The sequence below is a fragment of the Etheostoma cragini genome, chromosome 5 (assembly GCF_013103735.1).
Source record: "Etheostoma cragini isolate CJK2018 chromosome 5, CSU_Ecrag_1.0, whole genome shotgun sequence".
In the NCBI taxonomy this organism is placed as follows: Eukaryota; Metazoa; Chordata; class Actinopteri; order Perciformes; family Percidae; genus Etheostoma; species Etheostoma cragini.
In genome coordinates this window covers 13,807,362-13,823,601 of record NC_048411.1, presented here as the reverse complement: position 1 = coordinate 13,823,601, position 16,240 = coordinate 13,807,362, and the positions used below count along the sequence as shown (strand labels likewise).

The 16,240-nt window shown below is 38.5% G+C and overlaps 2 protein-coding genes across 6 annotated transcripts in view; one reads left to right on the top strand and one right to left on the bottom strand.

Moving 5' to 3' along the window:
• Window positions 1–732: 732 nt before the first annotated feature.
• Window positions 733–12,316, bottom strand: unc45b (unc-45 myosin chaperone B). 3 transcript variants are annotated; one of them, XM_034872502.1, is made up of 20 exons: window positions 8,406–8,615; window positions 7,798–7,959; window positions 7,651–7,687; window positions 7,356–7,531; window positions 6,991–7,080; window positions 6,676–6,843; window positions 6,281–6,446; window positions 5,908–6,078; window positions 5,608–5,779; window positions 5,166–5,466; window positions 4,786–4,880; window positions 4,403–4,544; window positions 4,179–4,319; window positions 3,964–4,091; window positions 3,640–3,706; window positions 3,348–3,461; window positions 2,855–2,970; window positions 2,593–2,710; window positions 2,313–2,468; window positions 733–1,421 (listed from the first exon to the last, which is right to left on the bottom strand). In XM_034872502.1, exons 1-20 carry the CDS (start codon window positions 8,406–8,408, stop codon window positions 1,149–1,151), a joined length of 2,796 nt encoding a protein of 931 aa, XP_034728393.1. In that variant the 5' UTR covers window positions 8,409–8,615; the 3' UTR covers window positions 733–1,148. The 3 variants fall into 3 exon arrangements, with proteins under 3 accessions (XP_034728393.1, XP_034728395.1, XP_034728394.1); XM_034872504.1 differs by lacking the exon at window positions 8,406–8,615 and adding an exon at window positions 12,099–12,316 and having other exon boundaries at window positions 1,149–1,421; XM_034872503.1 differs by lacking the exon at window positions 8,406–8,615 and adding an exon at window positions 8,673–8,809 and having other exon boundaries at window positions 1,149–1,421.
• Window positions 11,674–16,240, top strand: part of LOC117945197 (kinesin-like protein KIF2A) — a 22,354-nt gene continuing 17,787 nt past the window's right edge. For all 3 annotated transcript variants that reach the window (XM_034872508.1, XM_034872509.1, XM_034872507.1), the window contains exon 1: window positions 11,674–11,918. In XM_034872508.1, the coding sequence (XP_034728399.1) occupies window positions 11,858–11,918 (61 nt within the window). In that variant the 5' untranslated portion in view covers window positions 11,674–11,857. The remainder of the gene's footprint in view (window positions 11,919–16,240) is intronic.

Sequence of the window (16,240 nt, the reverse complement as noted above, 5' to 3'; positions counted from 1 at the left end):
AGACACCCTGCACTCTGATTCACCTCAGCAGCATGATCACATACACTCACGACAATGATTGTCAAAGCAGTTCTAAGTTGAAACCTTAATCATAACAGTTATGTGGCCTATGAATTATGGAGTGATCACAATGTCATTTTCAAGGAATTTTCACATCTTGATCTATCCTGTGGAATAAAGGCCCAAAACCGCCCCAAAATGTTTAAAAAAAAAAAAAAAGATATTGAGCAGAAGATAGGAAACGGTTTGCCAGAGATGTCTTTTTAACACCATCACAAAATGAAGGTCCAATTAGTTACAAATAGTGGTATTACTTGTATTAATGGGGAAGTAAAATGCTGTAAAACAACTTTTATTCTGGCTTTACAGAAAAGGTCATAAAACATCCAAGGGATATAATTATAAAAGAAACAATGAGGGGCAAAGACGATGACAAGAAAACAGGAAACGGTGGTATGTTCCGGTAAGCAAGATGCATTTCTGTAGAAACTGTGTCACAAAGTTTCTTGCTAGATGTCTGCAATTTACAAGAAGTGGGTCTGAAACATTTGAGGGCAACTGAGTTTAACGAAAGGTTTTCAAACGGGCAAAGCAAGTTACAGAAGGAAGTTGTGTTATTTAAAACTATTTTTAGCCCTTATTACATTCAGATGTTTCTGTTGTTATTGGGTTTAATCAATGTACTTAGCTCACCTATTTATTTTATTTTCAAAATCAATTAAAAAATATTTAGCATTTAGTCATAAAAAAATGATGCAATTGCCTTTCATGTTTTTCTCTGCAAAGCAATATTACCACCATGTGCTGAGTTAAATCACAAGCTGGGCTGTCTTGTATTTCTGGTTAAGGAAATGTGTCCTTTCTAAGAAAAATAGTGGCAAAAACACATGTAAAATGGTCAGCACAATTATAAACAATACATTTCTTCTTCTCAAAACAAAGAAGAGATGCTTTCTGATGGGAAATCTCCTTCTTATTTTACCACAGAAGCCCTAAACTGATTTATATTGTAAGAGATTATTTAAAAAACGTATGAGAATACTTTCGTATCTTTGATGTGGGGAGATAACATTTGGAAAACAAGTGTGTATTTAAAAGGAAATAAAGAATGATGTCCATTTTTGTAGGGGTTTTTTTTTGCCAGCAATTTAAGAAGGGCTACTGAACGGTTTGATGAGACCAAGATCCATAGCTTTGACCAGGCATGTGCGTGCTGCATCGATGGCCGCTTGTCTCTTGGGATTGTCCTCTGCCTTGCCAATCACTGAGAGGATTTCAAGCAGCTCACTCTCAATCAGCTTCTTGGCCAGCTCATTGTCGTCTGAGTTGAGCAAGTTGTAGACAACCACAAGGCCACGATGCTGAACATTAGGGTTGGTATGGAGACACAACCTCTGCAGGATCTCCAGCCACTGGGTGGTCTGTTGGGACAGATCAGTAGACATTTGAAAAACAGAAGCTTTGTGAGAAAAAATATCCGTTGGTGATGTAAAACTGACGTCTTCAGTGTTCTCTCAGTAACTTTTTCATGAGACACCACAAAAGTGCATCAAAAGCACACAAGTGTGTTACAAAACTAAATTTTGTGATAAGGTATTACTAAATTATGACATAATGCATTTGAAATCTCAGTTCTTCCAAATCGGTCTTTTTACTGCAAACTATTCAATGTTAATGTGAAATGCATGCAGTGGCACAAAGAGGGAAACGATGCCCACACAGATGCATTTTGTCTACACTATGCACCTCTTGCCATACTACTAAAAAAAGCAGCATTGCGTGATGGCCCAAACAGAAGCATCACTGTCATTGTATCCCCTTCTGACACTCGATTCATATTCACCTGGGACCTTGACTCATTTAGTAAGGTTGAAGATTAGTCACAAAGGCTAGTAGAGATGTGTAAGAAAAGGAGGTTGCCCTTCAACAGTAGAACACTTAGTGGAGTGGTAGATCCAAAATCTAATAAGCATATTCCTAAAAATGGTAGTATATCTCAGATTTAAAGTAAAGGTGTTCAAATGCCAAATAAACAAGTGAAATGTAAGTATTTTGTCCTTCTTGACTTTAAATGGGACCCACCTTTTTACCATTTTTTGGAACATACTATTAGAAACATGTTGTGTCTTGTGTTAACCAGGTTATTTTTTCCTGCCAGGTTTTGTAAAGTTATCAGTTCCAGAGGAAAAGCTAGCCAGGGAACTTCTGGGCATTTTTTTGGGTGGGACACACATGCTTTCAAAACAGACTCAGATGTGACACACTAATTCATATTTGGCAGTAAAAGCTCTGCTGAACGCTGTTGTACGTACCACCAGGGTCAGTTTTTTGCAGAGCTTCTTCTCAGCAGCAGTAAGCATGGCGAGAGCTCCTGCTGCAGCTATCTGAAGATTGTCGTCATCCTCGCCACATAGCAGTATGATTAGCTTCAGCTTATCGTTGCCGTCTTCCAGATAACGCTCTTGGACCTAAGACACATGGAGTGGACATTTTCAATGCATCCACACGTGCACACACACACACACACACACAGACACACCTGTACATGTGTTCTCACATTATTGCGTGAGGCTTTGAAGCTACTGTTCTCACCTGTTTACACGTAACAAGGTTGCACATGCATTCAGTGGCAGCCTGTCTGATCTGGTCATGCTCTTCAAACATGTAGTTCTCGATCTCTGGCAGAGCTTTCTCTTTCACAATCTTTACTCTACAAAAAAGATGCCCGTTAGGGTGGAACCCCACACTTTGACAAAATCTGCATGCTGCAGTGAAGTCATGTAGAAAATGAGCTACTACTGTAAGCATCACCGTGAAATAATGTAATGTTGGTAAAAATGGTGAAAAATGTTACCTTAGTTTTTCACTGAAACCAGCCAAGTTGGTGAGGCCTCTCAGAGCTTCGTAGTTCTGTATTCCGTCTTTATCTGTTTGAAGGAGGCTAACTAAAGGTCGCACCACCTCATATACCTGTCAGCCAATAGAGGCAGGAGATTGAATTTTAAAAAGCCATTTGTTGAACTACCATGAGGCAAATATTAAGTCAACAGAGATACATACATAGATACTGAATTTAAAAATATACTTCTGAAAGTGAGGAATGAACAATCATCAATAATTATATTTAAAACAGAAATCACCAACAGCACCAAAAAGTTAATTTTTCTATGTTCTCCAAGCATATAAGGAGACAAAGAAACATAGGCAAAGGAAAGCAATTTCAGAAGTCAAAAAAGTTGCAGTCAACAGGTGATTGCAATGTGGTTGCCCATTCCCCTTCCTCCCACTGTCATATCAAAGGGGACTTCCATAGAAATGAACAAAACAACTACTGTTGAATCGCTTACCCTTTCACCAGGGAAGGCAATTTCTGGGTTGGAAATAGCTGCAATCTTGGCGAGGGCGTGGCTGGCCCTCGTCTTCCCAGCCTCTGTCCCTTCTAGTGCAAGTGGTATCAAAGCCTGAGGGCACAACCACAAGTTGCAAAAGTGCTTTGTTTTATTAAAAATGATATTTTGCAACAACCTGCTTGTCCAGTTAATGTCTGTCCAGATTTGGGATTTGATTGAACAGGTGAAAAGATGTTCTGTGACTTTGTGAAATGTCATAGATCCAATGTTTAACAAACCTATCACTCACCTTTCCCCCACCCTGGGCTACAATAATACCACGATCTTTGGGATCCTGTGACAATGCCAAGAAAACCCTGAAGATAAAAAAAAAATGGATTAACAGTCATATATTTCTAAGCAATGTTGCAATTTAATTTAGAAATAAACAAAAATTCATTGTCACTGAAGAACAATGGGGATCGCATGACTGCAATTAAAAAGCCATTTCTTTCAGCTCAGTTGTAGCTGTCTGGATGTGGTTCACACCATGTTGATGACTCATGTGAGTTTTGGGAATTCCAATAGGCATATGACATAATTGATGACACATCTTTTTTTTTTGCAGTCCCACCTTGCCAGCATCTCCTTGGTCTGGTTGGTCAGGATGGTGTTGTCAGCTTTCACCATGACAGCAAGAGCTGAAGTGACTCCAGCCTTCAGCAGCCTTTTCACTCTCTTGTCAATAAAGTCCTTCTTGTCCTAAGAAAAAAAAAGTATGCAAAGTGTGTGTCAATTTACATATGATCTGGTGTATAACGGTTTAGTTTTCTTTCCTTCCTCGTTTACCTTGGGGTGCTGCTCAGGCACGTGCTGCTTTGAGAACTTGGCAAGTTGGACTAGCTCAGGCATGATTTCTTTCTTTTCATAGCTGTTGGTGCAGTTAACCAGGGTGCAAGCAACCGAATATATAATTGTCTTATCTGTAGACTAAAAACAGAAAAAGCGGTGAGGTTTTTCCTAATGTCTAATCAGATACACTGTATGTTTCATTCTGTCTGTTACTTTCATACTTTGGCTAGTTCAAACATGGCTTTTAGGGCAGGCTCATCCTCAACAAAGTCATCTTTCACGTCAGCATCATTTGTCAGATAAGCCAGACCCTCGATAGCCCACTTCCTTGTTTTTGTATCAATCTGGGGATTACAGAGCCACCTGGAAGAGTAAAAAAGGAAACATTAAACAGTATATGTATTTAGTGATGCTGTGAAATGGCACAATTGCAAGATGCAATCATATAATGGTAATGTATACATATTGTAAGGACTTACATTGAAGTTGCATCGAGATTTAATACAAACTTAGATGGTATTTAGATTTATCTACAATTTGTTCCATTAATATGGCAATAACCTGCTGTATTCTAGCCTCTTTGACAATCTGTGGGAGTACTCACTTTCTGCACTGCTTGGCCAGCTTCTCTGTGGAGCCCTCTGCAAACTGCCTTAAAGCATAATCATCCCCTCCAGCTGAACCGAGTTTACAGAGACCCTGGAGAGGACGTGGACATGTCAATGCATACCAATCAAGAACAGACAAAATCTGGAAGTTGTGTAGTCTGACATTTTCATGTTATTTTTGTATCAAAGTAAACAACAGGACTTCTGTGCCCATTGGTAGCGGATCACTGTTTTCACTTTTACTGCCTTAATGTACTTCAAACTGTGACATTTTCATATTGTGTGCTTTGTTGTTGTTGATTGTGCATGGGCTGTGGTCAAACATCATTTAGTGATAAAGTTCTACTCTATTCTATTATTTTCTTGCCGCACTCACCACCAGCGCACGGATTTTAATCTTCTCGTTCTTGGTCTTCTTGTAGATGTCCTTCAGCAGTGAGACCCCGTTGGTGATGATAAAGGAGGCGCGGCTCATCTTCGAGGAGGAATGGATCAGTGCCTCCACAGCCACCATCTGGTCCACCTCACGTTCGGAGCCACAAAGTGCCACCATCATCTCCATTATGCCTTGCCGTCCAACCAGGGCGTTACCAACATCAAAGGGACCCTGAAGCAGCCCTGAGATAGTGTTGACAGCATGAATGGTCTTGTCCATGTCATTGGGGTCAATTTTGGATCTGTAGAAAAGGAAGGGAGGACAAGGAATTATTAAAAAAAAGCATAAGAGATGGCTTCAGTTATGTTTGCTTGGTCCCCATTTAAAAAAGGCCTGGCTACAATACTGGTAAATGGTAAATCTTTGAGTGTTATGGACATACTTTATATATTCATCACAAATGTCCCTGAAGTTGTTTCTCTCTGGGTCACATATGAGGTCGTCATAGAGCTTGTCAAGAAGCACGCTGGCAATCAGCTGTGTGTTCTCTGTCATGGGCAGCTGGTCTGGCAGTTCGGGAACCTGACCACACACCTTCAGGATCTTCTTCAGACCTGAAGAACAAACACATACAGCATATGCACATATACTGTATATATATATGTTAAATACACATCGTCAGGGAGTCTATAAAGGACTGTAGCTCAAACCATATAAGTGGCTGGATGCAGCTCTGGCTCACCATGGTCAATAGTGAAGAGGGTCCTGGAGTTGTCTTTCTCTTTCTTGGTAGTGCGAGGTACGTTCCTGCTCAGGAGGTTAAGTGCCTGGTCTCTGCCATGGCCAGGAACCTTCTTACTAGCAACCATCTCCAACAGAGAGAGGAGGATGGTTTTTAGGTCTTTAGCTGCATCTGCAGATGATGTAAAAGAAAGGTTGTCAGTAAAGCTGTGAAAAAATACAAACAGCAGCTTAGCCTCAGCTGTTTTCCTTTGACATTCTGTCTGATACTATGGGGGGTTTGCTTGAAGATTAAGAATTAAGCTCTGAATCAGTTACCATAGTCAAATCTTTTTTTTGTTACAGGTATGGATGATTCATAGATTCAGTCTTACCCAAAACCAAGGCCTCTTCTTTCCCATATTCCCTTTTATCTCCACCAGTTAGGGCGTCGTTGATGCACTGGAAGAGGTTGCAGGTTGCCAGAGCGATCTCCTCATTGTCAACAGCCATGATGCTGCACATCTTATCAATGCCCACCATGTGAATGATGGCCATTGCCTGTTTAGGGATAGTGAAAATAAATAAACACTAAGTACATTCTGTGAAAATGTGAACGCTAATAATATTATTAAGTTTTTCTTATGGCATCATACAGGTAGAAGGGTTACTTTTGATGTCTGATTGTGTTTGGAAATAAAGGCTACAGAGTTGGTGCAGTCTTCTTCTCATGATATTTTAGATTTTCACTGTCACTATGCCTTTGTCGTGACTCGCTTTCAACGCTCACCCGTGCTTTGTGTCCTGTGCACATTCCTGACAAAGTACGAACAGCAGCCAGGATCATTTCTCGTTTGCCTGACTCTATCATGTTGAGCAACAGAGGCACTCCATTATTCTGGAAGATTCTCTCTGCTCCGGCATCCTCTCTTGACAGCACAATCAGGTTGTTGGCAGCCTAGACATAAAAACAATAGTAGCAGAAGTGAAACCATGACTGAGCACATATAGCCACATTCAAACAACAAGATCCACAGTCCACAAGCAAACAATAAAAAAAAAAGGTCCATCAATGTTTTTGCTTCAAAATACAAAAAATACCCACTCTTTCTCTCTTTTCCGTTTCCATTTCTTCATCAAGGAGAATGTCAAACATGTTCTGTACCCTTGAATCTGTGGAGAATGTTGTCTTGAGCTGTGGAAAATCAAAATAAGAATTCTTATCATTTCCTGAGGCTGGCATATCCAAATCCATCACTTTGTGGTGCGGTATAAGTCCATTTGTCAGTTCTTATTATTTGAAAAAAAAACAAAGCTATCTGAACCAATCTGATTTTTCAGCAATAAGATCCTTGTTGAATGCACATAGCAGTGCTGATTTAGAGTTGCTGAATGCATTTATGCAAAGTAAGAGTCTAGTATTTAATATGAACTTGTGTGGGTGAGTGTGTTGTTCTTTTTAATGCTGACCTTGGCCTGGATTTCTGCTCCTAGCCTGCGGAGAGTCTCCAGGAAGGTCTTGTTCTTTGGTTCGATGGTGGCACATCTCTGCACATCTTTGAAGGCCATGTCCAGTTTTCCGAGTTTCTCCAGAGCTTGGCAACGCCGGTACAAGGCTTTAACATCTGCTGCATCAACATCAATTGCTGCAAAAGAGGAAGAAAAGGTCATAATGAGCTTATGGCCTTTGGTTTAAGTTAATATTTATTTGACTTTGGTGTCATTGCTGCTATTATTTGGTTTGATTCTGTATGTATTACTCTACCTTTAGATGCGTCAGATGCTGCATTGGCATAACTTTCCTGTAAGAAAACCAGAAACATCTAAATAAAAGTGTAAATGTGCCAAGGAATTTGCAAATATAATCTATTTGGTATATGTTTGTTTTGTGCTACTTAACCAAACTGCTTACCTGTTTTAGGTAGCATGCAGATCTGTTCCTGTAAATGACAGCAAGCACTTTTTTGTCCTTGCAGGCCTTTATGGCTTTACTGTAGCACTCAATAGCCTTGTCAGTTTCTCCTGCCTGGAAGTGTTTGTTTCCCTCGTCTTTTAACTGGATTGGGTCTCCCATCTGGTAGATATAGAGATGATTAGTTATGACAGTAAATCTACAGATCATATAACTTTGTTTTTTTTTAATGTATAATCCAACCAACCAACAATTTCAGTGTCTTCAGTGAATCAAAAGTAAATGCAGTATTTTAACTATCATAAGGCCACCACAGCTTCATGCCCAAACCACATTTCAATCACAGAATGTCTGGATGCAACCCTATTCTGTAAAAATGTTTTAAACAAGATAATGATTAAAAAACAATTTACAGAACAGTTTTACACTTTGTTGTCATTTCAAAGGAAAATAAACATTATAATAGAAGTAAAAAATCCATATAAAACCTCTATGTATTGCATGCGTGTGTATGTACAGACTCTTGTTTTAAATTCATCCTGGAAAATAGTAATATGTGAGCATGATATTATGTAAAACTACTGCATTAGAAATGTTTTTATTCTTACCATTGTTGGAAATAATCAGTGTCCTGCTGACCTGAGTGTCTCGTAGCAAATGGCCATGCACATGTTATCTCTAACTTTAAATGGCCTCCCCTCCGGCCTTATTTGGGCATGGCCTCTTACCCCAGTTGGAGCCTAGTAACAAATGTCACGTTCCCAATTGACAGACACCATCTCCTATCATCTTGGCACAGTCTATAACCCTACTTATCCTAAGTACCCACTGCATACCTGAATCTCACTTAAATGAAGAGAAAAGTTGTACAGTACCTTTACGATTGTGTATTGTGTCTCTTGCTTGGCATAGACGGTCTGGATCTCAAGTCCCTAATGTTTGTCACAAAGTTTTTTCTTTCCTATGGTACCTCCCCCAACAACACCTCATTTATATTTACAGTGGATCTCAGTGAGGTTGGACAGAACCAAGATGTACCATTCATCACACATGGGGGTTAACTATAAGCACAATAAAAATCCCAAAGAACAACTTTGTACCAAAGGTTATCATATGCATATATTGTAAAGACCATGATTACTTGCGTTGCAACAACTTTTAAATTCAGTATCTTTGAATTATTCAAGGCTTTATGAATACGATTTATTTTCCATTTAATGGAGTCTGTGAGAGTGACCCCCTCAAAGTTGGTCCGCTCCTGATAAGGTCTATTTAGGGCACAGACAGCTGAGAAGACACCAGCAAATGCCTGATGCAAAAGTGGCGGGAGGGGGGTTTAAAGAGGTGTGTGTATAGAGAGTGGGGTGACTGACAGCTGCATGACCACAGGGGGACCTGGTAGCTTCTAGAAAGATCTGGAGCCCTGTGACATGGGCTTAGACATTTTCTTGTGATGGTTTGCATAAGGGTCAGGGGTAAGGGGTAAGATGCATTATATCAAGACTCATAAAACGATCAGATGATCACTTGCTGCTCTTTGTTCCATTTGCCCGTACAAATCTAGGAAAAAGGGCTTTTGTCTACTCCGCTCCTTCTGCATGGAACTCTTTGCAAAAAGACTTGAAATTATCTGAACTTATTTCCTTTTCCTATGCTTTTAAATCCAGATTGAGAGAACCTGAAATGACCTGTTTACATTGTAAATGGATTTAACTGTCTGTGTTGTATAACTTTTATAAATGTAATTGATTGTGTTTTTGCCTGCCTCTTGGCCAAGACTCCCTTGAAAAAGAAGTTTTTAACCTCAACGGGACTTTCCTGGTTAAATAAAGGTTAAATAAAATAAAATAAAAACACATGAAATTAGTGTATGGAAGTCACAATGTTGGATGTGTGTTAAATACAACATTATACAAGAGAACAAAGTAATATTGTGGTGAACTGGTGAACTGCTCAGGGTGTTTGTCTGTCTTCTGCCCAGTGCATGCAGAATGAGGGACAGGTTGCACAGCCACAGTGATTTTGAAAAAGAATAGGCATGTAGACATAAATAATACATAGGCCACATAAGAAAAAAGAAGTGATGAGAATATTTAATTCGGAATTCATTAACCATTCTTTGACTCATGAATCACTGTGATGCTCATCAAAAATAAGTACATTATTCTGACATCCTTTCCTTTTATTTGGGAATCACTGTTACCAAATCTAAAAATGAAAGGATCTTTTACCTAAACCAAAACCATTTTAACTGTTGGTTGTTGCAAAGAGACCTTACTGTTTTGGGGCGTGTATTACTTTCTAAAGCGGAAGTCTTATTCAGATTTTTTTTTTCTTCAGCTTTATCTTTATATGGTTAATGAATAATTAATGGTTAATAAATTCCGACTCACTCTTATTCAAATTACTTTGGAAGTATAAGACCAAGTATATAAAGAGGAGCACACTTATTTTACAATATTCAGAAGGAGGCCTTAATGTTTTGGTTTTTAAAACTACAGATAGAACAGAATTTAGAAAATGCTAAAACATTTTAGTTCAGAATTATTCACTTTGGCTTCTTATTTCCAATTTGGTGTTTCACAAGTGTGGTGGATTATGGTTTTTTGCTTTCCTGTAATTTTCTCTAAGGTAAAACTACCTGTCAAACTTGCCAACTTCCACAAACAAGAGAGACATGGAAAAATGCTTTCAAGCACAACTTCTCTCCACACACAAACGTGTGTTTAATGGAACAATCTACATGTTGTACACAGAATTAACACCCTAGTGGCCAGGTTAGCTCAGTTGGTTGAGCAGATGCACGTATGCAGAGGTTTACTCCTCATTGCAGCGAACGCGGTTTCAACTCTGACCTGTGGCCCTTTGCTGCATGTCATTCCCTCTCTCTCCCCTTTTGTGTCTTCATCTCTCCTGTGACAATAAAAGCCTAACAATTCTAAAAAATATAATCTTAAAAAAAGAAATAAGACCCTATTTGTCTGGAAGGACCAGGGTTTTATGTTAATTTCTGAACTTCTAAATGAGACGGGGGACCTAGCTACCTATGAAGAGTTTATTCAACACAGAGGATTGGACATTTCCTGAACTCAACATTCCACAATTCTTAAAAGTATATCCACTAATCTGCTGATTCTCATTAAAGCATTTTTTTATGACCCTTCTGTAGGGATGATTCCTTGATTGTGGCTGTGGGCTCTTGAGGAATGTTCTTGTAGCAATGCTTATAGCAGAAGTGTTATTATTTCTATTCAAAGTCAGGGTCCCATTTTCTTTTGTCATTGGAAAGTAATTTTTCCTGACATTAGCAGGACTATTTGGACTGAATTCAATATATATGTAGCATCCAATAAGCTTTAAGAAACTTATATTACTTATAACTTATATTATTTCATGCTTGTACTCATTTATGTAACTTTTGGACGCAGATAAAGTCTAGGTCCCCATAAACAGAATGTAGGCCTATGGTCTTATTTTTGAAGGGACAGTCGAATAAAAAGGATGAATGTGTGATGAAATTGTTGTGTCTTTTGGGAAATTATCATATTCCCAAGGCCAGATTTCTTTAGTTTCTTGCCAACAAAAACTTGTTATCAGGTTAATTTCAGAATTTCTTTGAATCTGTATGTAATATATATATATATTTTTTTCTCTTCGACAGTCACTACACGTTAATAACACGTTATACAACATCCTGGACTTTATGCAGGCTGCACAAAACCGTACAGCCTTAAAAACAGTTACATTGTACATATTCCTCTTTTAACTTCATATTCCTACATGTGTCCTTTTTCCAATTTTTGTTGTATGCACCAAACACACCAGGGCGAATTCCATGCAAGGGAACACTCAATATAGCAATGAAGCTCATTCTGATTTTATTTTGAAAAATACAGTGCAGGAAATACTTTGGTATTCTTGGTTGCAACGTAATGCTAGCTCGTTCTGTTGCCTGCATCTTCCTAACCCGACTTAAGACTGGCAAACACAAGAAGCTGCATATACCAGGCTCACAATAAGTCTGTAGTCCTATTTCTGTTAATTGTTTAAGTAATGTAGGATGGCGTCGTGTTTTGGGAAGATTGTCGTTGGTACTTATGTGGAGATAAAGCGCAGTGATGGTAAGTTTCGCCCTGTCCATTCTTCCTCCCTCGGTTGCACAGTACAAGTTGTTAGGGGATCTTTGTTGCTGCGGTACTGGTGTAGCTAGCTAACGTTCACGTTGGCTACACGAAAACATTAATATAAGCTGTCAGGGTGGAGTGCTGCAACATGGCCAAAGCCTTTGAATGAGCTCTTACCTTTGTTAGCTTCTCTGCAATTCATGAGAGATTTGTCTTTAGCGGTTATTTCATGTCGTTAGATAATATCAAATGCGTTCAAATGGAAATGAACGAAGCTAAAACACCAACGTTAGTGCCGTTGTATAGCTACCTAAATGATTTATTACATCACGGATTTGGAATTTAACATTAGTAAAGCTAGCTAACTTGCTAACCAAGCTAACGTTAGTTTTGCGATAGAGCAACATTAGCTTATTAGCTTAACGGCTAACACTAACTACCTAGCTAATATCCCTAACAACCGGCTTTATTACAGCAGTTGAAAACTAACCACCATCCATTTAGTTGACATGTAATTTCCATTTTGGCTGTAATTTATTCCCAATATAGATAATTTATTCAGGTTATTAAACGTTTGCCGTTACTGAACATACTTAACTAAATCACATTTGAAATGTTAACGTTATGTATAATACAAATTATACACTTTATTTATAAAGTTCTTTACATGGTTGACCCATAATTCCAACATTTCAGCAAATAAAACCAGGCAATTTAAGTAATATAGAATTATTTGGAAAATAATACAAAAATAAAAGACTAAATTGCCTATACACCAATAGCAATAACACTGATTAGACAGACTTATCCTACGTATCTTAGATACTTCAACGTTCATGGAAATAATTGTGGTTTTAGAAACTTTCATGGAACACCTCTTATAACAAGGAATCTCTGTTTTAATAATGTAAGTTATGCCAAGATAAGCAAACAGTAGTGTATGAAATGCCTATGACAGCTGTGTGCTTGCTTCTTTACAGAAGTAACGTTCCTGCCATCACAGGAAGCTGGGATTTCAATATATGGACTATAGCTTCAGCTTTTTTCAATTGTTAACAGAGAAGTAGACAGGGAAAGTGAGAGGCAGCTTGTTGTATGACTCTTCTCTATGTGAATAGCAGCTGTATTCTGCCTGCCTTGTGTAGTACATTGCTTCAGGGCCAGGCAGCAAAGGATAACTGAAAAGTTTCATTCCAGGATTAGGCTACACCCAGTTTTACAATAAACCCAACGACAAATACTCTTTTGAACAAAACATGATAAAAACAACAATCAAAACTAGTGGCATGGGTGTGTTGGTTATTGTGTTATTGGTTGCTGTTGTTAATGATGATGTAATTCAGAAAGAAACTCTCAGCTGGCCTAGTGAGAGTTTGGTTTTGTTCATCCATGTTCCTGCTGGTTGGTGTTGCATCCCTTACAGGGGTTGCCTTCCCGGGGGGGGGGGCATATTCAGGCCACCACCCCATCTGTTGCAGCCTCTCCCTAGATTCTGCCAGGAGTGTCTTTTGCTACCCTGCCAATCAGCCCGGATGAGAGCAAGATCTCATAGAGAATTATTGTGTTATTTATTCAGTAGATACAATGAAGTTACTTTGTATGCCTTTTTAATTCAATACTAGATCCCTTGTTTAATGTTGGACATAGATTATCTGTTATTGGACATTCATTTATGCGTGACACTTAGTGTCTTTAAAAGAAGATTAAAGAAACATATGTCACCTACCAGCTTAGTAATTAAGAGCTACATCTTTTTCCCAGTCTGTGACATGTTGACACAGTTTAATAATGAGTGCCTTTGGTTTTGTAGTGAAACCGATGCATTGAAGGCTGTTTGTTCCTTGGGCTTAGCAGTGCTTGAAGCACCACCTCTAAGTACTTTAACTACTATTAGGTGTCATTCTATCCATTCAGCCAGGTTAAGTATAAAAGTGGGACACAGTGAACAGTGTGTTACAGAAAATTTGTGTATGTGAGCAAGAGGTAGGCAGGCAGGTACACTTTACTGATTTCTAAAAGAAATGTAAATGTTCCTTTCATCAGCAAAGTCAGCGCGTACTAGGGTTGGGCGCTAATACGGTATACTGTGGGGCAACGGTATCAGTTTCAATACCGTCATTTAAAAAAAATGCAATGCACTTATATAGGAGACAAGGATTAAATAATAATGCCTAAAAATGCTTATGTGTGGTTGTCATCACGTGACAGTGTGGAGGAGAGAGAAGGAGGGAAATATGGCAAGTTGCGTACTAAGTGACCTGGTCTGAGAAGGGAGAGGGGTTTGCGTATTAGTGTCTGGTATTCAGTTTCTGAACTGTGTAGGCACAAGCCAACAGTTTGACGCCGTCTGAGCCTTACGTCAACATTTTTCAATTAGTCACGGTAATACCCTATACCACGGTAAAATTGGTAAGAGGTTTGATGGTATAAAAATGTGGATACTGCCCAACTCTAGCGTGTACAGCTACACAACAGGGTGTCTGGATCCTTCTGTCACAGGACAGATGCCGTGGCCTTGAACCTTTCTGAAGGCTTTTTACTTGTGCTGAAACAATACATTATTAAATCCCTAATCACCTGCCAAAGAGGTAATCGGATGTGATCATTGGTACCATTTAAGTCAATTATCAATCACAAAAATATGTTCTTCTATATTAACTTTAGGCTATTAAGCAATATTTTTTCATTTGAGTTTGGACTTAGGTAGCTGTCAATTTAATATATTTGATCAAGTGAATGACAAGTAAAATATGTTTTGATAATAGTTTAATCAATAATAAACTTCAGTTTCATCCCTGTCACATTATGACACCCTGCCTTCTGTGGATGTGCACAGAAGTCTGTATGTAAACTAGGTTTTGTATCCAGAGGTCTCTCAACCTCTGGCTGCAACACGTTAGAAGGGCCCCCTCCATTCCCAATGTTGAATATGATGTTACTGTGGCCTCCATTCAGATTGTAGTCTGCAAGATTGATACCTGTACAGGATTTCTTTAAGCAGCGGCCTTGCTATAATGCCTTTTCATTGACATGTCTTCAACCCCAGTCCACATATTCTTTTCATTACGTCTGTTAACCTGTGCTGGTTTATTGGTGTCATTATATCAATATACATACTGTGTTAAGTAAACAATAGAGCCAAATCGTTGTACGGATGTCACTGCGTGCTGGTTGATACAACAAACATATTTTTTCAGTCAGGAGAGTTAGGAAGAAACGGATAACTTCATTTATTTCACATTCACGATGAGATTCTCGATTTTTACATGTATTTTTTTTTAAAGCGCAGGTTGCTATGCCATTTTAAGACTAAACTTGCAATATAATATCTGACCTTAGTTTGCAATGTACCACACAACAATTGTCAAATTTAAAACATTTATTAACATAATATTCTAACAATAACTTAACTATTTAGTCAATTGGAAACTTAACCCTTGTATTGTCTTCAATTTTGGGACCCTCTCATATCCCTCAGGTCAAATTGACTTATTTAAGGTTTTAAAAACAATTCTGAAATAAAATTTCACTTCATAATCTGGTAACAAATATTGTCTTTATCTCAATTTCAAACAATTGAGATTGCATATATGTTTAGCAATCAGTCTCTACTAGCACACAATAAAAAATGGAAGTGGGATTAGTTTTTTTGTCATAAGGTTATAATTTATGTTAAAACTATGGAAAAACATAAATCGTCATATCCAGAATAACTTTCTGAATTGAGTCAGGAATACATGTTTATCACAAAAATAAAGTAAAGCCATTGATTTTCAAGTAGAAAAAATGTAACTTTTACCATTTTTCTTCTTGTAAAAATTTGAAATGGGTCAGTTTGACCCAAATACCATACAAGGGTTAATCAAAGTAACCTGCCATCGAGTTAGGGCCTGAGCGCAGACAGCAGCGAAGGCTCTATTGAAACAGAAGGAATTATTATTATTATTCTTTATCCAGCAAATTAATCGCCTTTTTGAGGGGCTTAACATCCTCAAAAACTCACCAAAATTAGTCTCATCAAGTCTGGTGAAAACTTTCGTATTTTAAGGGTTTTGGAAATAGGCGCACAAAAATGGCTCACTAGCGACCCCTTCCTTCGTCCCCGCTGGCGCGGGATGAATCGCCACAACTTGCGGCCTCTGGGTCCGGTTCCCTGCCAGGATTGGCCCGGTAAATGCTAGATCACTAGTGAACAAGACTTTTGTCTTAAAGGACTTCTTCACATCCCAAGGATTGGATTTAGTGTTAGTGTTTAGTGTTAGCGAGTCCAGCACTTTCACTGAACCTTTACCTAATGATTGCTGCTACTTTAACTGCCC